The following is a 23,033-nucleotide window of genomic DNA, read 5'->3' as shown; positions in this document are numbered from 1 at the left end:
CACACACACACACACACACACACACACACNCCATTCAGCTCACACACACACACACACACACACACACACACACACACACACACACACACGCTCACACGTGCACACTCGAATTTTCTTAAATTGTAGGTCTGATCATGTCACCCTGAGTTTCAGTGGATCCCTATTTTTTTCAGGATCAAATGTAAAGTACTTTGTTTAGTATCTGGTATTCTTCATCACCTGGCCCCTATGAGTAGATAGGGTATTAGGCCTAGAATCAGGAAGACCTGCCAGATACAGGGGTCTGAGCTTCAGAAACAGACTGTATGGTCCTGCATTATCCTCTGCTTGCTTCAATTTCCTCAACCGTAAAATGGGGATAATAGCACCTAGTTGCCAAAGTTATTGTCATAATCAAATGAGACAACATTTGTAAAGCATTTAGCACAGTGTCTGGAATAAGGTGCTACATAAATGCTGATTCTCTTCCCTACTGCCTTCTATCAGAGAGTACTACCAATATATCATATAAGTATATATGTAATGATATATATCTTATTTGTATATAGTTGTTTTCCCCTTTAGACTGTGAGTTCAGAGAGCAAGTTCTTTTTTTTTTTTTTTGCCTTTCTTCATATCCCCAGTGATTAGCAAAGTGCCTATTTGACCTTGGGTACCCCATTTAATCTCTCTGAGACTGGCCTGTTTCCTCATATGTAAAATAGAAAAAATTATATTCACTTGGCAGCCTGTCTGTGAAGACCTGTATCTTGTTTTAAGACTGCAAGAATAATGGTTCATAGCTTTAAAGATGGCTTAAAGGCCTTATAGTTCAACTTCTGCTCATTTTACGGATGAGGAAACTAAGATTCAAAGAAGTTAATTGGCTTTGATAGGATATGGATAAGGATAAGAATTTTAACCCAGATATGATTCCAAGTGTAACATTTATCTACTGTGTTAGTTAAAATCACCTGGTCATTTTTAATCATAACACTACCCATATAACATTTTGCATCATATATATTATGTATATATACCGATTTTAATTATTAACTTATTTCTTAGGGTTGTTGTGGTAATCAAAAAAGGTAATGTATAGAAAATGCTATGTAAGTAGATACTATTACAGTATTAGGGAAATAATAATTGGTGCCTTCCTCTTTTGTGAGATAACATGTAAAGTGCTTTGCAAACCTTAAACTTCTGTATTGGATTGAGCAGTTGTATGAACTGAAGGATAAGGTGTTTTTTTTTAATATTCCAAAGAAAATAAACAGGAGGTTTTTGTACCCTAAAACAATTACTTTTCTTCCCTTACTATTAATAAAAACTAGTTAACTTCTCTAAAATACTTTATAGACAGAAGGATGTGGTTGTGAGAGACTTGCAGTTGCTTAGTTGTTCTAGAGAGCGTCCCACCAGGTCACCCAATAAACAGTGCGAGACGTTTCCTCCTCTTTGCGGGAAGAAAACCTACTCAGCCAGTCAGGGCTGGGAATCCTTCCAACTCAAGTATTCATCTCTGCCTTGGGTTAATTTCAGGACCAGTTCAAACGAAGACTTCAAATCCCAGCATGCAGCGCACTGGAGGGAGGGGGACAGGAAGTGGCTGAGAGTATAATCTGCGCAGTGACGAAAGGAGGGCGATTTAAAAATCGAGGAGCCTTCCAGGTTTTTCAAAACCGTCGCTGGGAGTCACGGCCTGATTCACTCCTAGGGGCCAATGTCCAGTGTCCAGTTTAAGGTTACCCTTCCCCGCAGTCGAAGATTCGAGAAGGGCGGAAGTCGGAAGGTTGAGGTTGGAGTAGCTTTTTAGGACAACGCGCTTGCGCAGCCCTCGCCGGGTAGAGGAAACGGTGTAAGGAAAGAATCTTCTGCTGCTGCTCCTGGCTCAGGTACCTGCAGCCTGGGGGAGTGGGGGTGGCGGTGGCGGTGGCGGGAGGTCACCTCCGGCATTCCAAGTATCCCTTGGCCGTAGGGAAAGCCGAGCTAGGATGCCGGGCCTACGTTTTGAGGCTGTCCAGGGCCCTCTTTTCTTTGCTTGTTTCAGGTTTTGTTTAGTACTACCGGCGTTGGCTTGGGGCCTTCAGCGAGCGTGAGGTTTTGCCCCAAGGCCGGAGGGAGGGATGCAGGCCCCGCTGGCCTCTAATGCTTTTTCCTTTTTCTAAAAATGGGGAGCAGGGAGGGAGCTTGCCATTGCTAAAGGTGATTTGTTCACCGAAAGCACACTTCGGGAACCCAGTTCAGATCACCTGCCCGCTATGTAACTCAAACGGATCATCTCACTTTTCTGAGCCTCAGGGGCGTGGTTGGAAAAATGGGTATCCCATAATCGCGAGGCTCCCAGATGCTATTAAAAACAAACAAACAAAAAAAAAAAACAGAGTTTTTCCCTTGAAGGAGTTTTGATTCTCCCTGAGGAAGACAAAATAGATTCAGAGTTTTAGACCTGAAAGAGACTTAAAAGACTCACAGATCCTCCAACCCCACACGTTTTATCGTTGAGGAAACTGAGGAACAGAGACATGAAGTGCTTTGCCAAAAGATGGGTAGAGTGGCAGCTCTAGGATTTGTTCCTAGGCTCTCGGCTTCTGGATATAGAGGTCTCCTTCACTGGCAAATGGCCTGATAATTGGAGGAAGAAGGAAGAGAGTAATATTCGGGGAGAGGATGGATGTCAGAAAGGCCAATTGAAGGAGGTGGTCATTTGATCTAAGATCTGTTGTAAATATCTGACTACAACTATTGTACCTCCGTGTATACCATGGTCATTCCATTCTCCACCTCTGCCTTAAACAAAATACTGCCTTCTAGCCACCTCTCTTCCCTTTGAGACTCAGCTTCCTCTAGGATCTGGCAGTCCCCAGCTTTCCCCACCTCCAGTTACTTTTTAGTTACTTCTCTGGGTGCACTTTAATGAAGAGTTAGTTCCCTAATGACTGGGATTGATTCGTTTTTTGTTTTTGTCTCTCCTGTGCCTGGCTTATAAGTGTGCACTGAATGACTTAAATGGATTAACTCTTTGGATCTCTGTGGGACTCGGGCTTGCATAAATGCCTGCCCCTAGTTCCACCCTCGCTGTTAAATGTGATGAAATACAGTGAGCATGGTTACTTAGGACCTGAGTCCAAAGAGTTTTTTCCAAAAGTAGACAGTATTACTTAGTTTTAGAGGTTCCTAAATCACGTGAAATAGCCTGAAAGTTTGGGGGGCATGTTTATTTTCTGTTTCTTATTTAATATTTGAAGGCTCCACTATCAATTTATTGTTGTGCACTTTGTTATTGTGACTTATTTAGTGCTCTGAAGATTTTCTTCACTTGAAATCATGCAGATTGACCTGAATTTGGAAATATTTTGTTTTAAAAATTGTAAATGTCAGATCATACTAATTTTGGCTCTGGTTTTGCTAAATCTACATCTATATCTATAATATAAGTTGTATATATAATATATAAAATCTTGACATTTTAAAAACATGTCAGTAACAATCTTTTTAGGTTTGTATCTACCTCTACTAAAGCTCCCTTCCATTACCACAGGGTAGCATGGAAATATTGTAGGCTAATGTAATCATGTAGATAGTTCAGGGACCTTATATGACTTTTCTGAGGACCACCTCAACCAAATTTAGAGATTTGCTTCACTAGGTTGGCCACAGAATAATAAGACATTTTGGGCACAGCAACTCTAGATGACCATCTTCTAAACTGAAGAGGAGTTGAAGTAACATAAAAGGTTTAAAAAGTTGCCAAGCAGTAAAGTGTCCCCTCAAAAAACATTTCCACATGGAAAAGAAGAAACAGTGTAAAACACTTGAAAATAAAAAATCAGCTTAAATAGAAAACGAATAAAAGTATTGGTACTATGGAACATGTGAAATTAAAGTACCAAAAGCTAGGAAGATAGAAAAAGAAAAGGCCCAAGAACTTTTTAAATGTCTTTTTATATATCACATTTTAAATGAATCAACACTAACAAGACATGCATAAGATCAAACACTTCTGAAATCAAGATGTACCAGATCCTAGCAAACCATTAAAACTGGCAGAATATTGTTTTGACTATATCTCTAAATGGTTCAGAAGGACATTTAAGAATAGCAAAAAATCAGTGAGGAGAAAGATAAGAGCTTAGAGACAAAGTAATCTTAAAGTGAAACTCCTATTTGTGATAAATGGGAAGTGCAAGTTAAACTTACTATTTACATGATAAACTTTAAAAATGATTTTGTTTGAATTAATAAGAATTGAAAGATGAACTGTATTCTCTTCCAATAGAACTTAAAGAAAAAGAGGAACTAATCATAGTAAAGTAAAATTAAGTGGAATAAAATCTCTAATAACAAATCAGTTATGCAGAGAACATTTTTTATCCATCAAGCAATTGGAAGGAATTATTAGACATGGGTTTGATTTTACAAGCTAAGAGGATTTTGTATAACAAAAAACTACTTGAATGAAAAAAAGATGGAGAGAATAAATCAATTCTAGGACCTATAAGAAAAAATACATACTTTTCTTACTAATACCTTCAATGAAATAGTAGTCAGTGAATGTGAACAGTTCTCAAAGTGGAAATAAAACTGTTTAATAATAACTAAACTTTTTTCTTGACCACATGTAATTAGTATCAAGTAAGACATAAAACAGAGAAATATTTTCCCAGTTTTGTTTGCCTACTGTCTAGAAGTATTCCAATCTCAACATCTAAGTGGAAGAGGAGGCCTCCAAATGAATTCTCTTTGTGGATGCTATACTGATTTCATCAAGTAATCATTGTAGAAAATTGAATAATTTTCTAAATGAAGTCCATAATTATTCAGAACAGTTCAACATAACTGTCTTGGGTAAGGGAAAAAAACATGAATAAAGAATGCCTATTGTCCGCACTAGGATATGCATTTGGATAGAGAGCCTATAGAACTGGCCTGTCCACATTTATCTTGGATAGATACTACAGATAAACAATAAACTAAGAAGAGGAGAGAGGGTTTGACTACTTTCAGAAATTATACAGTGCTTTTTTTTTATATCTCAAGTTTCTCCTTGAAATTTAATATCTTTTTTTCTAGTTATGCAATATGACTGCAAATCATGGAATACCAATCTCTAGGGAATCAAAATTTGAGGTCATTAAATATGTAATAAAAGTATATAGCTATGAATACTGGGCAGCTAGGTGAATAGAGCTGCAGGGCCTGGAGTCAAGAAGATTCATCTTCTGGTGTTCAAGTCTAGCCTAAGATGCACTTGTTAGTGTGTGATTTGGGGCAAGTCACTTATCCCTGTTTGCCTCAGTTTCCTCATCTGTAAAATGCACAGGAGAAGGAAATGACAAACCACTAAAGTGCCTTTGCCAAGAAAACCCCAATTGGGATCACAAAAAGTTGAATATGACTGAAAAACAACTGAAAAGGTATGAATAAGCTAAAGCTACACTTTGTTACAATGAATCACCTGCAAAACATGGTATTAAAGACAATTAAAAATATATGAAATGGGAGATGATTAGTTATGAAATGAGAGCAAGATAGCACAGGTACAGCATTAGGACCCATGTAATACTAAGAGACCTGTGAACCTAATACTAGGGTTCCCTGTGAAATATTTATGTTAGTACATAGATGAGATATATACATGATATAAAAGTTTAGGTGGGTTATGAGCTATATATTTTTGGAATGAGTTAATTCATCAAATTACTTTAGTGCCACAAAATTCTTAAAATACTTTAGTGCCACATAATTATAAATATCAGTATGATGATATAAAATCTTGAAAGTGATATGAATAAATTTCATAGGACTGATAATGATATGTACATTAAACAACTGTAAGTAAAAGACAAAACAAAGCTAGAGGTAGAGGAAATTGAAATGAACACAGAAAGGAACACCAAATTGAGTAAAACATTTTTGCAGTGTGTATGATTTGTTTTGCTTACTTGCGTATTTTATTACATTTAATTGTTAATGTAGAACCATTGGGATCTCCCTTCTCTGTGAGGACTGCTTACATCTAGAACATTAAAAGACCTTGAAGTATTAAGAGTAATATTTTTTAATTAGAAGTAATGATGTAATTTCACTTCTAGGTTCCTGTAATAATGTTTACCTGTGATATTTGTGGAGAAATAGTAGCCTCTGAACAAGACATGAAGACTCATCTTCTTTTGACTCATATGGAAAATGAAGTTGTCTGTCCATTTTGTAAATTATCTGGTGTGAATTATGATGAAATGTGTTTCCATATTGAAGCAGCTCATTTTGAACAAAATGAAAATGAAAGTGTCATGGAAAAAGTTAACCAAGTACATTGTCGAACTCCTGATAGAAAAACTGAAAAAGAAAACTCTCATCATTATAGAATGGAAGTTAGTGAAGATGTTTATTCTGCTTGTGCATCAAATGATCTGAAATTTACAGATCACAATCACTCTAAGGATGCTTCTTTAAAGCGTAAAACCTTTCATTCAGAGAATTTGACTGAACTGAGAGAGTTACAAGAAAATAGACTGAATCTTTATGACTTAACTGAAATAAATGAATCACTGTCCAGTATTCCAGAATGCCCATTCTGTGGAAAAATAGAACCATGTAATGAAGATTTGGAAACACATGTGAAAACAAAGCATGCCAATCTTTTAGACACTCCAGCAGAAGGTAGAGTATGCATTTTGTAGTATGAAAGGTTCCAACCATTTCTAATTTATGAATGAGTTATATTTAAAAAGTTAATTTCTTATAATAGGAACTGAACCTGGTGTTCACTAGCATAGAATACTCCCTCTTCCAAAAGCAGTTTAATACTTTCTTTACGATTTATAGGCTTAGAGATTTGCCTAGGGCACAAAGGTCAGGTCACTTGCCCAGGCTCATATAATTAGTGTTTGTCAGAGGCATGATTTGACTGAGGTTTAATTGGTTCCAAGGCTGATTTTCCACTATGCCTCTCTACCTTAAGTAATGTGTGCTTACAAATAATAGTTCATATTTACTTAGCATTTTATATACACTTTCCTGTGAATGGCCTTGTGAAGGAGGTAGGGCAGTTATTACTCACATTTTACAGATGAGAAATTTACCTTTGGAGAAATTACTTAGCCAGCCATACAGTTCGATTTAAGTCGTTGTTTATTTAGCATCTACTATGTTCAAGGCATTATGGGCAAATTTTGGATAAAGACAAAAACAAAAGAGCCATTCCTCTTTAGGTGCTTATACTTAAGAATCATTTTATTCTGTGTCCTGTGTACCATGAAATTGGAAGTTGGGAAAAAAACTCCTGAAGACCTATTCAAGCCACAGTGACTTGGTCAAGTCACTTTACTTTTGGACCTCTGTTTCTTCATCTTAGAGACTTTGGAGTAATGTGCTATGATTCAGGTCTAGATTTCTAAAGGATGCAGCATAATGATTTTTTATAATGAGAAATTAAGTATTAGAAAATGGTATTATTGCAAGTTTTTTTTTTATTATTTTCTTTACCAATTACATATAACAACAAATCTCCAGGTAAGTTTTCCTAAGTTATATGACTGAACTTATCTCTCCTCCCTTCTCCCTTTCCCTCCCCGTCCCAGTGTTGATAGGCAATTCAATCTGAGTTATACATGTATTATCATTATTGCAAGTTTTCAGTATTGTATAAATATCATAAAGGAAAAATGGAATATAGCCACAATAATATTATTTCTATTGGAAATGCTCATTGAGTTTAAACTCTGTACTTAGGCTTCTCTGGTAAAATAACAATTTCCTATCATAAGAGTAAATAGGTGCTACTTTTTTACTCCCTTCTCCCCTCCATTTTCCTCCTTTGTTAATTTTATAAGAAAGGAACATCAAAAAAGTTATTCCTGTATCAAGACCTACCTGCTTTAATGTAGTTTGTTTGGATAATCATTTGGAAGAATTGAGAAAAACCTTTTTTCCTTAAAAAGACATTGAACAAGCATTAAGTACCTTCTATTTATAAGTTATTGTACTAGGTGCTGGGGAATATACAAAATTTAGTTTTAAGACATATAGGGAAATAACATAAAATGATTGGAAAGCTAGGGAAGGGCCAGATTATGAAGAGCTTGAATTCCAGGGAAAAGAGTTTGAATTTTACTTGGTAGGAAGTAAGGAGTCCCTGAAAGAAAAAGTTCTTTTTTAAGAAAAGGAGTTATTTGATTAGATCTTCTATGTGAATGATTATTAAAACCTTGGTAGTCAAATCAGTTGGAAAAGGTAAAGAACAGGTGGTAGTACTAACTTAGAGATCTCATTGAACTTTCCTGAAGCTTAAAGACATAATTGCTTCACCTATTACTGGAAAAAAGTGGCCAGTAGAGAAGGAATGAAAACAGTCATTCTTTAATTCAGCAAGTTCTCAAAGTGTGGTTCAAAACCTCACTCAGAATCTCTTTCAGGGGGATCTATGAATTAAAAAATGTCAAAGTAGTTAGACATTTTAAGACATTATTTGCTTATTCAAATACTCTTCCCTTTTACAACTTTGTGTCTATGTGAAGCTAGAATTTCTTCACCTAAAACAGTGATGGGCAAACTTTGGCCCAAAGGCCAGATGGGGGTGGGGGGCGGGGCTGAAATGTTCTATCAGGCTGTGCTACATTATTCCTAATCTGACGAATACAATGAGTAGGATACAATACAATGAAACTTCAAATGAGTTGCCTTAGAAACAGACTGACAGATGAGCATTTCCTTTCCTTTGGCCCCCTCTTTAAAAAGTTTGCCCATCAGTAATTTAAAACAATATATCACAACAGACTGAAGAAGCAGGTAAGATTTTTCACTGTGTTCTAAGACATCAAAAAGAGATTTGCAAAAATATATAAAGTAATGCTATTCTTCTCACTTATTTTTTTAGAAAATAGTTTTTTTTTTAAACCCTTAACTTCTGTGTATTGACTTATAGGTGGAAGAGTGGTAAGGGTAGGCAATGGGGGTCAAGTGACTTGCCCAGGGTCACACAGCTGGGAAGTGTCTGAGGCCGGATTTGAACCTAGGACCTCCCGTCTCTAGGCCTGGCTCTCAATCCACTGAGCTACCCAGCTGCCCCCTAGAAAATAGTTTTCATAAAAGGTTATTTATATTAACATCTTTTATTAATATTTTTTAAATATATCTGTTTTAATTTCTAGTGTGATACGTAGCAACAGATTTAATCCATATAAAGAAAAGCTCTTTGTGGATCCTTAATATTGAGTGTGAAGGGTCTCTGAGACCATTGCTCCAGCTGTTACATCCATTTCCACCCATGTTTTTTAGAACCTAGTTTTTTAGAATGGATAGAATTAACTATATACCTACACCCTTAGGAATACCATCATTTTAAGGAATCTGGAAGATAAAAATTAGCAGTGAGGTTAAAAATATAAAAAGAAAACTTTGTGAGTTTAGTGTCTGATGTCAAAAAATTTGAGGGTAATACCCAATAGTGGAGGAGTATCAAAAATCTCAAATGTCACAGATGAAGATTGATTGAAAAATAGACCAATATTTTTTGGCATTTGGGAGCCCATTGATTTTTTTTTTTTAATCCTTACCTTCCCTCTTGGAGTCAATAAGGCAGAAGAGTGGTAAGGGCTAGGCAATGGGGGTCAGGTGACTTGCCCAGGGTCACACAGCAGAGAAGTGTCTGAGGCCAGATTTGAACCTAGGACCTCCTGTCCTTAGTCCTGGCTCTCAATCTACTGAGCTACCCAGCTGCCCCCCCCCTCCCCATTGACTTTTAAAGAAGTTTCATTAGAGGAGGTAGAATCTGTGTTGTGAGGGCTAGTGAAATATAAGTGTGTTTAGGTAACACTACATTTTAAAGCCCTATTTTTCCTCAAGTATTTATTTAAAGCTCTATTTATTTCCCCAGTATTATTTTTAACCCATGGCCTAATCTGTATAGACACCACATAAAACAAGTAGAAATGAATTTATTTAAAAGAATCATCAGTTTGCCTTAGGAGAGAAAATAGCTATGTGGTTCATGTATGAGGAGGGCAATGGACCCTAAAAACTATAAAATGGACCCTAAAGAGTATTTGGGGGGGCGGGGAACAAAACAAAACAGAGCTATCTTGATTTATGTTTATACAGGACGAAATCAGCCATTCTATGAATGCCCAATATGTGGTCTTATCTGCACAAATTATCAGATCCTACATGAACATATTGATTTACATTTAGAAGAAAGCCATTTTGAAGGTGAGTTGGAAAGTGAAAATGTTGATAATTTCTAAGAAATCTCTTTGTAATCTTGTAAATATTATTTAATTTGAATTTCACAGAGTAAAATCAGTTTTAGGGAAGAAAAGTAATGACTCATACCAGTAATAATAAAGATAGTCAGAAAAGATTCTCATTGCTTCCCTCTTCCTGATTTTCCCATTTCCCATTATTTGCAAAGTCTTCCCAATTTTACCTCCACACCCTATTTCCAATCTCTTCCCTTCTCCGATTTATCTTTGACATAGCTACCAAAATAATCTTCCTAAAACATGACTTTGACCATGTTCCTCACATTTCTCAAGAACCATTGATAACCCTGTTATCTTTAAAGGCCTTCCCAGGCAGTACCATGGTACGCTAGACTTTTTTTTTTTTTACATTATTCCCCTTTATGTTCTCTGTGTTTCATCCAAAGAGTCCTTCTTGCTATTTCCCAAACTACCTGTTCCATCTTCCACCTCTGTCCTTTTGTACAGGCTCTTTTCCATGCCTAGAATGCATTTCCTCCTCTCCCTTCTCTTAGAATCCGTAGCTTCATTCAAATCTCAGCATTATACATCAGAATCCTTTCCTGAAGCCTGTAGTTGTTAGTATTTCTTCCTTTTCAAATGATCATATGATATGCTTATATGTTATATTACCCTGAGGGAAATATTATTTTGAAAACAGGCAGTTTTTTGTTTTTGTTACTCTAGTACCTTGCTCATAGTAGACAATTAATGTGATTTTTTTTAATGGATTGCAAAAAAAGGTTATTAAAAATCTGTATAATCAAGTAAAACATATTCTCACATTGGCTATATAAAAATATAACATCTCAATATCTGCCTTTTGAGTTTTAATAAGTGGCATTTCTTTATCTGACTCCTACAATCACAATTGGTTATTTTAAAAAATTTAAAAACTCTTGTCTTAGAATTGATACACTAAGTATTGGTTTCAAGAGAGAAAAATGGAAAGGGCTATTGTTTCCTTTTAACTAATTGTTTTTAATGAATAAAATAGTCTTTTCTTTTATTTGGGGTCCAGCTCAAAATTGAGAAAGGAGCCTATTTGTTAGGCAGTTGACATGTATTACTTCATAAGTCAGTATTCTTGGAAGATAAAACTTTGTTTCCTCATTCATTTCATCTTTTGCTGGTTACTTTTATGAAAGTAAAGGATCCCCAAGGTATATCTCCTTTCCACCAGAAACTGGAAGGCTATATGATATATGAGAGAAAAGAGTGTTTAGAAAATCCTTGGTTCAAATTCTACCTCCCACACTTAGCAGCATTGTGACTCCAGTCAAGTCACTTCATCTCTCTGAGCCTTAGTTTTCTTGTCTGTAAAATGAGAAGGGTTGATCTAGAAAAAACAGTTCTCAATTTTTTTGGTTGCAGGATGCTTTTATAGTCTTAATTATTGATGACTCTGAAGTGACCAGAAACTGATGAATCCTGAGATTATAAAAATATGGTCAAAACTAATCCTGATGACAAAGGTTTAAGGGACAGTTAAAGCAATATATAATTGTAAAAGCAATTTTCTTATTATGATCATATTTTGGAACTCACAGGATTAATATGTACCTTCAATATAAGAAATAATTTGGGGATCTATAAATCAAATCCAACAAGCAGGAAACCAGATTGAATTGGCTTTCTCAAAACAGGCAAGCTTTCCATATCCACTATGCAAGCATTTTTCTTATCTATGTTACACTCAGCCACAGAAAAGGGATCCTATAGATAGAGTACAATATAAGGAAGAAGTTCATAAAATTCATAACTTGCTACATTTTTTTTAAAATCAGCAAAATTAGGTATGAACATCCTTTCCCAAAAATCTTGTATTATCTGTATGGAAACAGAAGTTGTTACTTTCAATGGACTATTGTAATGTCAATTCCTTAATCTCTTGGGTTAATTTACAGGTAAATTAAATTACAGATAAATTAAAGGAGCCCTAGCTAGGGCTGGTTGAAGAAGCTTCAGGGTTCCTTCCAATTCCTGTCTTTGTGTATTCCTTACTATGCTTTCCCCTTTTCTTTCCCCCTTGCTCTATGTTTTGGTGTCCTCGGCTTCCCTCTATAGATTAAAAACCCATGTCTGTCTATGTTGTGCTGGACGCAACATGACTCCAACAAGCTTTTGTTTATGTCAGCTATATGAATGATATCTTAATATTTTTATGAAAATAGTTTTTACCTCAAAGGTCCCCTTAAAGGATATTGGGGATCCTCAGACCACACTTTTAAGAACCAGTGGTCTAGATGTGAAGGCAACTTAATCAATGATTGCAATTCAGTGTAAATGCAATTCAGTCTGTGGTCATATTACATAGAGCCATTCCTCTCCTGACTAATTTTTCCTCCTTGACAAAGAAGCAAGACTTCTGTAGCAAAAAGCCTGCATATGATCATTATAATCATTGAGGGGAAAAGCTGCACTCTGCATTTTGGGCAGTAGAATGCCAGAGACCATTTCCCTTAGTCGACTTCTAAGTATCTCTGCTTAATGAAAAATGAAAAAGTACATCAGTTTTCCTATGCCTTTGAAAATCTCTCTCCCCAAGTCATTTTCAAATGACCACTTATAGCATTTCCAAGCAATAGATAAGGTTCCATGATAAAATAAAACATAGTAACAGAATTTAGGTAACCATTTAGTATCACTTTAAACTGTCAGATTTGGAAAATCATTTTCCTAAAACCATTCAATCGTTTTTCAACTATTTCTCGATCTCATCGAAGGTAAACTCAAAGAGAAACCTTGGAATCTACTCTTCCCCACCACCCTTATCCAATTTTGAGTCTCCATAGTATCTCTTGAACCCTTTCTTCTCCCCATTCATAGACTCCCAACCTAACATAGATCTTCATCTCCTCTAACATCTGCCAAAGTGATATTCTCAAAGCATAATGCAGACCATTCATTCTGCTGCTTAAGAGACTTTATTGGTTCCCTTATTCTAAAAGGATAAAATATAAACTCATATGGCTGGTTTTTAAAGCTCTTTATAATCTGGCTCCAACCTATCCTAAACCAAGTTCTTTGCATTATGGACACCTTTCACAGTCTGGCAAAACCTACAGACTTCTTAGAATAATATTTTTTTAATGTATAAAAAAACGCAGGATTACAAAAGAAACCAATTATATTGAAATACAGTTAAAATATTAAAAGGGGGGGGGGGGAGGGAGCAGCTGGGTGGCTCAGTGTATTGAGAGTCAGGCCTAGAGATGGGAGGTCCTAGGTTCAAATGTGACCGCAGGCGCTTCCCAGCTGTGTGACCCTGGGCAAGTCACTTGACCCCCATTGCCTATCCCTTTCCACTCTTCTGCCTTGGAGCCAATACACAGTATTGACTCCAAGAGGGAAGGGTAAGGGTTTTAAAAAAAAGAAAGAGGACGGCCCGTACGGTGGCCAAAGAGGGACGCGCTGTGCCAGAAGCTGCAGGGTGATATGCCAGCCTCTACTTCTGTTGCACCATTGAGGGCCAAGACAATGAGCTCATCACACTGGAACTGATTCACCGATACTGGAGCTCCTGGACAAATATTTTGGCAGTATATGTGAACTTGACATCATCTTCAACTTTGAGAAAGCCTACTTCATCTTGGGTGAATGTCTGATGGGTGGTGATGTCCAAGATACTTCAAAGAAGAGTGTGCTAAAGGCTACAGGAGGAAGATGAGTCACCACGAAGTGTCCTGGAGGAGATGAGTTTGGCATAGCTTCCCATCTCAGTGGGAAATATATTTGCAGGGTTGCCATGCCATGACAGGCATGAATGGTTGCTTCAGACTCCACACACATTCAGATCCCTTTTTCCTTTGGAATACTCTTCCCCTGCTCTCTCTGTTTTCTCTTAGAGAGAGCTATGGACTGGGATCCTTCAAACATTCCTTCTTTACCTGACTCTCATCATTCCTGTTCTTTTACTTTTTCCATTTGATGTCTGAGAAAGACTATGACCAAGAAGAAAAGTGTGATAATGTATGTCTCTCTCTTTTTCCATCCTGAGAACTGACTTCATCCAAACCGTACTCCCTTCTCACATACACTGTAAATATATAAATATGTCAGGTTATAAGGAAATTGTTTTCAGTTCTCTACCTTCCCAAAAAAAATAATGTACCTCCATTTCTTCCCCCTCCCTATTCCAATCAGCCAGACTTTCATTCTTTCCTGAGGGAAGGGATCTTTAGTATATTAAGGAGGGGTATCTCTTTCCTTACATCTCTCCCCTCCTCCCCCCTCTCAGGGTGGGTTCAGTTTGAGTCTATTGGGAACTTAGTAGAACCTCAAACTCTAATTTGGGGGAAGGGAGGGAAGAAGGGTGTTTGTCTGTTTCCTTTTTTCCTGAAATAAAAGGAATATCATTTCTGGGAGAGAAAAAAAAAGGAATACAGTTATTAAGGTTTGAATCCCTATTCTAGACTGATTTTTATTTGTCTGATCCATCTGCTTTCAACCTATGTTGACCTAGATGGACCAAATAATTAAGCTATACATTTTTATTTCCAATAGAAACAATATGGTTTAGATGGTTCTGGAGGCTATAAACAGCAGCAACTGAGAAATATGGAAATTGAAGTACGTAGGGGAAGGATGCAGCCGATTGAGTTTCATAAAAGAAAAGCTGACATGCTGGAATCATTAGCTTTTGGCATAGATGATGGCAAAACAAGGACTTCTGGTAAGTATTTAGATCTTATTTCAGAAGATTACTATAGGGTATAATTTTTGGACCACCCTGAAAATGTTACTCATAAATATCCTCTCATTTGATTAGATACCTTTACTTGGATAGGTTTAATAAATAATAAGATTGTTTTAAGTCTCCTTTTTTAAAAATTATCCTGGTGGCATTTGTTTCAATAACTCACTTGTATTGTTTTAATTCACAGCATAAAGGAAAATAGCCTTTTTTGCTATTTTGAGAAGTAAAAGGCTTCATATTATAATTAAGACTTCTTAAAAAGTAATTATGTGAATAGTAATTGGATTAGCCAGCACTTTAAATTTCTCTGTCTGGGACCTTGAAAATACTATTTATTTTGGAGCTGAATGCTATTTGTCTCTACTATGTATTACCTCCCTAACCTTATTCTTTGTTTGTAGTTTTCTAAATTTTATGGCTAATGTCTTGTACTTGTATCTCATTTAGTGTTATGCCAGTAATAAGTGTTCAACCAGTACCTGTTTTTGGTTTGATTTCTTCTTTTTAAAGAAACTGCTGTTGAATACTATTATGTAGCCATTATATCATTGTCTTCTATTTTAGGAATAATTGAATCCCTCCATAGGCATTATCAGAATGAAGCCAGAGAAGTGAGGCGAGTGTGGCTTTCCACAGGAGTGGATCATTTTTATTCATCTTTAGGAGACAAAGGCTGGGGTTGTGGCTACAGAAATTTCCAAATGTTACTTTCATCTCTATTAAGAAATGATTCTTACAAGGACTGCTTGAAAGGTAAGTGAAATTTTGTTTGCTTTTCTGAACCTATTATTTACTCAAGCACATGTGAAGTGTATATTAATTAGTAGGCATTTCGTGGCTTAGCAAAAGAAGATTTGCACAAGTAATTTATCACATTGAGATTTTCAGAAGGATCAAAAACTGAAGACAGATATGACTACAATGTTTTCTTCCAAACATTTCTAGGAAGACTAAACCAACCATCTGTAACATGAAAGTGCTAGCATCCTTAAATGAGTTTGTAAGATAAAGTAGCATAAAAATGGCTTCCCAATTTCCTATTTATATGCAGAATAAAGGTCATCTCTGACATAGTGATTTTTCATCAAGTTTTGTCATATCCAGAGCGTTCTAGTACAGTAGTTATTAGGGATGTGTATTTTCTGTTGCTTTCAATTCCGAATTTATGCTTTGAGTTCTTTGAATATTATAATTGATTAGAGGGGTAGAGTATAGAAAAGGAGAAAAAGGAAAGGGTTGGGAAAAGTATGGTTAATTGGTTGGCTTATTTTGCAAATTTATTAGTTATTGTGGCCTTGACGAAGGTCTGAGAAATGTTCTTATCTGGATTTCCCAAAGTCCAAAAGCCTATTCTGCCACCCTGAAGGTCATTATTTATACATTTATAGTTTCCTGAGAATTAAGGTAAAGAGATTCAGTGGCTAAATAAATCAAAAGCATTCTAGAAAGTTTGTTTATAACCTCGGTTTCTTCTTTCTTAAGTTAGGCTCCACATTTTAAAGTGTGCTAGCTATAGATATAATAATCAGGTTAATTGCATTTAGTGCTTCTTTATATACTCTTTTGAGGTATCTTACATCAGTGAGATAGATCAATAGGTATATGTAGGGCCTGGAATGTGCTTTTAGTACAAATCTTAAGTGTTTGTGTATAGAAAAGGAAGTGACATGAGAGGTCAAAATTGGGATAGACTTTGTTTTGGGGTGTATAATTATTCAAAAGTACAATTATACTTTTGAAATTTTAACTATCCCAGATGTTTATCATTCACTTCATCCCAGTTGAAATGCTAATATTTTATAAGTGATTTAAAAGCAACAAAATGGAATATTTTTACTCAGCCATTTGTAATGTCTTGGTTTATAATATGTGGTACATTGTTGACATAATTTCAGATATATCAATTCCCTGTATTCCAAAAATTCAGTCCATGATTGAAGATGCATGGAAAGAAGGGTTCGATCCTCAGGGTGCTTCTCAACTCAACAACAGGTTACAAGGAACAAAAGCCTGGATTGGAGCATGTGAAATATATTCATTATTAACTTCTCTTAGGCTAAAGTATGTATTTTTTAAGAAAAATTCATGTAATTGCTTATTTTTTATTTACTATTTCATTGCTTTTGTTTTACTTTTTTGGTGATTCAACTAATTTTTAAATCATTTTTATCATTGATATTACAAATGGACCTTATTCTTAAGCTGTAAATTGATAAGATGGTGATAAGATGTTCACTTTTATAGCACATATTTAGGTCATACTTATTTTAAATTTAGCTAAATTTAAATGACAGTCTGTCAGATTATATTTGTTATTAGTCTTTACCTTAACTCTATTTATACATAGTAAGTATTCACCATATCATGCAACCAAACATTTTGAAAGGAGAGGAATATTTTTCTTTTAGACAACTTCTCTCTTAGTTTTGCTATCAATGATTTTGCACTACTTATTTCAATAAGAGATTATGAATATAAGTTGATTTGGAGTCATTTGAATGGCAGCTCTGGTTTCTTGAATTATATTATGAGCAATACTAAAAAATGTAATTTTTTAAAATAGCAAGTATATTCCTAACGACTAAATGTCCAGGTTCAAAAGACAAAATCTTTACTTTGCTGTGATTCTCTTTTCACTTCTAAATAATCTGTGTGGAAGGAAAATCATTTATTTATAAAACCATTGATTAATAATTCAATAATCTTTTAATAGCTTGTCAATATTAAATTTATGCTACCAATTGTTAACATTTTATTTATAGCCTTAGATTTAATTTCTTTTCTGGAAGAATTTGAAGAGAAGATTGGGTTATGTATGAGTGTCTTAATATATAATAATGATATTAATTATAGTTGTTAATGGGCTTCCACGTACCCATTGAAATTGTTTTCAGTGTTTCCTCTTACAAAGTTTTATTTCAGGGTTGGTAGTTTGACCTCTCCTAAGTGGAAAGAATATTAGTTAAAACATAGACCAGTTTCTAGGCATGGCCTACAATAATTTCACAACGCTTAAGTATTACTTGTGTCCTTTTGCTGTGACTCTTGTTGCAATTTTACATTTGTGGCAGTATGATCATTTGTACTTGATAGCCAAATTGAGAAAATAAAAATTAATTCTCTGACCCACCCACTCAAAGAACTTGGAAATTAAACCACATCCTAAACTCTACATAGATTATTTGTAAAATGCTTTATTGGGGCAACTAGATGGTTCAGTGGACAGAGCTCTGGGCCTAGAGTCAGAAAGACCTGACTTCAAATTTGGCCTCAGATTCTTACTGGCTATATGACTTTGATAAGTCACTTAATCTCAGCCTTAATCTACTAGAGAAGGAAATGGCAAAACACTCTAATATCTTTGCCAAGAAGACCCAATAGACAGTGTAGTCCCTGGGATCTCACAAAGAGTCAGACACAATTGAACAAACCAACAAAAAAGGTCACTTTTTAAAATTGTCTTGGATGAAACTTTTTAAAATTCTCTTCTTGCTGATTATATGGACAATATTATAATGTTTTATTACTATTTTTAAATGAAAGAGTGCTAGTCATCAACATGAAAAATGGATTAAAATCCTCCCTAATTCCTTGTTGATATGTGACTATGGAGTAGTCACTTATCCTTTCAAAACTTCACTTTTCTCATGTGCAAAATGGGGATAATAATGATTCCAGCATTAATATTACGGTTTTGTTGTAGGGAAAGTTCTCTAGAAACTTTAAAGGACTATTTAAATTTAAGTTGTTAGAGAGACAGCTTTGCAAATGCTATTTGTTCAGTGTAAATAATTTAAATATTCTCTTTTTTTTTTTTTTGAAAAAACACAAGTAGATAAGAGGAAATGTATGGATTTTTCTGTTTTTATTTACTAATCCTGAGTATAAACCTATTTTAATATGTACTTTTCTGAGCATTTTTTTCCTCACTGAATTTTTTTAGGTGTCGAATTGTTGATTTTCACAAGCCCACTGGCCCTTTGGGCACACACCCTCGATTATTTGAATGGATATTGAATTACTATTCTTCGGGCAGAGAAGGAGGTCCAAAAGTAGTATGTTCATCCAAGCCTCCCATCTATCTGCAGCATCAAGGTTAGCATTTTGTTTACATTTTTGTGTGGTATTTTCTAGGATGACTTTGAGGTTTTCATTATAGAGCAAAATGCTTGGCGGTGGGACTGGTTTATGAGTAGGTCTTCCAGACCTCCATTGTCATAGTAGAAAATGCATAGATAATTGACTAACAGAAAAAAAGAGAAGCATATATGAGTAGCAGAGCAATATCGACTTACAAAGAAAATGCAATGTTGTTTTTGTAAGTTATATGGCATACATTTGTCATATAAGTTATATAGTGCATATATGTGTTATAAGTGTGTTATTAAATTAGAATAGAGGGAATGATAGATTTGCAGAGGGTCTGGGCAATGCAAATACTTTGCAAGCAGCTTGGCACACGAATGGAACTGTGTGGGCTCCCATTCTGGAATGGAAGGAACGCTTAAGAGGAGACACTCAGATTCCAAGGGCAGGTACGTTGGTCTCTGGACACTGAGGAGAGCAGAGGCTTGCTTCCTGTGGCCATCTTGGTATCGAGCTACAGGAGGAAGCTGCAGTTCCTGACTCAGCTTGGAGGTTCCTAAAATCAAGATCCTGATCCTGTGACCCCATTTCCCATCTCTATCATCTGTTGTGTGTGAGCTGCAAGGACCCGATCTATCTGTCCTAAACTGAGCCAGACCACCTGGGCTCCGGCCTTTGGCCCTCTGTAGCCAACCTGTCGGACTAAACTGTACTGTTCCCTTTAACTCAGTAGACCGGCTAGTCAGGTCTAGGTAATAAGATTCGTTTTAGGTAGATAGAGAGTGTAGTGAGAGGAGCCCATCAGCCTGGGGGGAGGAGTTAAGAAATATTAGAGCATCCATCTCCCTGGGTGCGCTCACCCATCCTGTGTTGTGCACAATAAATCAAATTCTTTGTCTATAACCTACTGAGAGAGCAGTCAGATCGCGTTGCCATCATCCCACAGGAAGTGAGGCCCACCAACTTGGCTTCAGCCTGTGGTTGACCAACATCGGGTCCTCAACACTGGTCCAAACCTAAACCAACGTCTATTGACTTTTACCAGGTCCCCCACTCACTTATTTCAGTATATATATGTATACGTGTGTGTGTGTGTGTGTGTGTGTGTGTGTATCACATATATGTAAGTAGTATAGTATATTTGGTAATGTATTGTCTAATTTTGCTTGAACAAGTAATAAAGACCATAAAACACATGTAGATTAGATATTCAATAACTGTTAACAGTTATTTTATTTTCGTGTTAGGACACAGCCGGACTATTATTGGAATTGAAGAGAGAAAGAACAGAACTCTCTGTTTGCTGATATTTGACCCAGGCTGCCCTTCTCGGGAAATGCAGAAACTATTAAAACAAGACATTGAGAGCACCAGTCTCAAACAGCTCTGGAGATTTGTGGGAAATTTGAAGCATAAGCAGTACCAGATAGTAGCTGTAGAGGGTGTACTTTCTTCAGAAGAGAAAGCTGTAAGTATCTTAAAAAAAATAAAACACATTATCATAAAAGGAGGAAGAGATTTATGTCTGAATAAAATAGAGACCTTATCCTGTAAGGATCATTGTTACCTGGACTATTGCAATAGTAGCCTTTTTGGTCTCCCCCTTAAGCAGAGATGCCAAAGTGATTTTCCCATTTTATCATGTCCATAATTATCAGTAAAGGAGAACATGTATGTAGTTTCTAACAATACTTGTTGATATCTGCTCAAATTTCTACTAATAAGACTTCAATATCAAAAATGTTTGGAGACTTGTTTTAATCTATTACTTTGCTGGGGTGGAAGATAACTGAGGGGGAGGTTGTTGCCTAGTTTCCAGAATTTAAGATTGCTATTTTAGGAGTGCAATTTTATGAACTAGGAAGCCCCAAATTTTATTTTAAATTGTAATATTATAAATTATACATGTTCTAATAAATTTTCTTGCCTTTTAACTAATATGTTTAATTCTCTCTTAAGGCTCGAATGAAAGCTTCCCAAATCTTTACAGCTGAGAGGATTCCTTGAAGAACTATACAGTTCCCAGATGTCCTGTATCATTTCTTGAATTCAGAAATAACTCATACATGAAATTTTCAAATCTTTACATTTACTAAGCAGTCATCGGTTCAGAGGACTTGTACAGATTTTTCTAACATGTCTAAATTATGTTGTTGCTAGCTCTTCATTATTCAGTAGATTTAATAAACTCTCTTTGTTACGTTGAAAGAAATTTTGTTTTCCTACCTCATTATTTTAAAAAATTCCCTTGTTCATGTTTCAGGAAAAAGAATGGCTTAACTGCACCCACAAGTTGGAAATGAATTATTTTTAAATAAAACAGTAACTGTCTGAAGATGTATTTGAACTTATGTACCAGCTTGCTAACAAAGAGCAGCAATCATCAAATCCTTTTAGGGCTAGAAAAATAAATAGAAAAGTAGATAAACAGATTATACTGGAGAAAGGAAAAATCAAATGGCAACCTAGGGTTCAATAAGCCAAATTATACATTACCGAGAAAAGAACTTCCTTTCTGATAACTTGGAAAAGTGGAAAGCAGTCTGGCAGAAATTAGACTTAGAGCAATGTCTTACACTATTCCACAATAAGTTAAAAATTAATATATGGGGGCAGCTGGGTTGCTCAGTGGATTGAGAGCCAGGCCTAGAGACGGGAGGTCCTAGGTTCAAATCTGGCCTCAGACACTTCCCAGCTGTGTGACCTTGGGCAGGTCACTTGACCCCCATTGCCCTCCCTTATCACTCTTCTGCCTTGGAGCCAATGCACAGGAGTTAAGGGTTTAAAAACAAAAATTTAAAGTCTCCCAACTTCAAGCCTTTCCAATTCCACTCCATCCTTTACAGGACCACTAAAGTGATTTTCTTAAAATACTAGTCCAGGGGTCGGCAACGTATGGCTCTTTCTGCAGGAGCCATAAAGTCAATTTATTTTCAGGAGCTGTTACAGGAGCGCGCACTGTGAGCACTGCACGGCTCTCACGAAATTACATTTTAAAAAATGTGGCGTTTATGGCTCTCACGGCCAAAAATGTTGCCGACCGCTGTACTAGTCTTACCAAGTCATTCCCCCACTCCTGATAAAGGGTAAAAGCAATTATAAAAGGTAAATGATAATTTTGATTACATAAAACTGAAAAACTTGCTAAAAAGTTGAACACAACTTTAAGAAGGAAGGTAGTTAACTGGGGGAAAATCTTTATATCAAATATTTGATAGGAATTTGATATCTAAGTTACATAGACCCTCCCTACCCTCACCAAAAATAAAATACTAACAGCCATACCCAATAGGTAAATGTTCAAAGGATCTGACAAAAAAAAAACCTCAAAAAATTGTAAACTATTAACAATTATATAAAAGAATGTTGTAAATCAACCTTACACAGCAAATTGATAAGAATGACAAACGACAAGAAAAATCAAAGGTGGAGGTTGTGTGGTAGGTACACACATGGAATGTTGCATATAATGTCATTTTCTGATGTTGACCTATTTTGCTGAACTTTTTTCCTATTAAAAATTGTTATGAAGGATGACTTTCTGGAAGAGAGGTGGATAGGTACAGAAGAAAATTTAGATCACATAAAAGCAAATTAAATCAATAAATATTTAATATTTTAAGAGTAGTTAAGAAGATACTTTATTAACTTTAGCCTCAGGAAAGCAGTTATAGAAGCAAAAACCTTTAGTTACCTTTAGATCATATCTTAACCAACAGACAAGCCAGGTAATTCATTCCTTACAACCACCTCACCCTTCCAACTTTGAGCCTGCATTTTCATTCTGTTGAAAGTATGGAAAGAAAAAAATAGGAGTTCTTTGAGAAAGAACAGGTAAATGGTCTAAAATGTTTAGATTTTACTTTCATCATACTATTCAGCTTCAGATTTACATTTTTATCACTACCTTCTTAAACTGGCTGCTCTAAAATGTCTTTTCCAGTTGCCCTTTAGCTAAATGTGATAGGATATTCTACTGTAAAGCATAAGAAGCTTAATGGATCCTATCTATTCTATCCAGCCTG

At 35.8% G+C, this 23,033-nt stretch overlaps 1 protein-coding gene across 1 annotated transcript; it reads left to right on the top strand.

Moving 5' to 3' along the window:
* Nucleotides 1-1,811: 1,811 nt before the first annotated feature.
* ZUP1 (zinc finger containing ubiquitin peptidase 1) lies at nt 1,812-21,278 on the top strand. Its single transcript, XM_044675417.1, has 10 exons — nt 1,812-1,877; nt 6,078-6,645; nt 10,084-10,191; nt 10,461-10,567; nt 14,730-14,898; nt 15,487-15,675; nt 16,818-16,983; nt 18,866-19,017; nt 20,256-20,476; nt 20,968-21,278. The coding sequence occupies exons 2-10, from the start codon at nt 6,090-6,092 to the stop codon at nt 21,013-21,015; spliced, it is 1,716 nt and encodes a 571-aa protein (XP_044531352.1). The 5' UTR covers nt 1,812-1,877; nt 6,078-6,089; the 3' UTR covers nt 21,016-21,278.
* Nucleotides 21,279-23,033: the final 1,755 nt, after the last annotated feature.

This window comes from Gracilinanus agilis, chromosome 4 (assembly GCF_016433145.1).
Source record: "Gracilinanus agilis isolate LMUSP501 chromosome 4, AgileGrace, whole genome shotgun sequence".
NCBI classification, from domain to species: Eukaryota; Metazoa; Chordata; class Mammalia; order Didelphimorphia; family Didelphidae; genus Gracilinanus; species Gracilinanus agilis.
The sequence above is the reverse complement of the archived record's forward strand: the minus strand, read 5'-3'. Positions and strand labels throughout refer to the sequence as shown.

Coding starts and splice junctions, on each gene's coding strand:
- ZUP1 (XM_044675417.1), top strand. CDS start 6,090: ATGTTTACCTGTGATATTTGTGGAGAAATAGTAGCCTCTGAACAAGAC. Junction 14,899..15,486: donor TGGCAAAACAAGGACTTCTG/GTAAGTATTTAG, acceptor CTTCTATTTTAG/GAATAATTGAATCCCTCCAT. Junction 19,018..20,255: donor CATCTATCTGCAGCATCAAG/GTTAGCATTTTG, acceptor TTTTCGTGTTAG/GACACAGCCGGACTATTATT.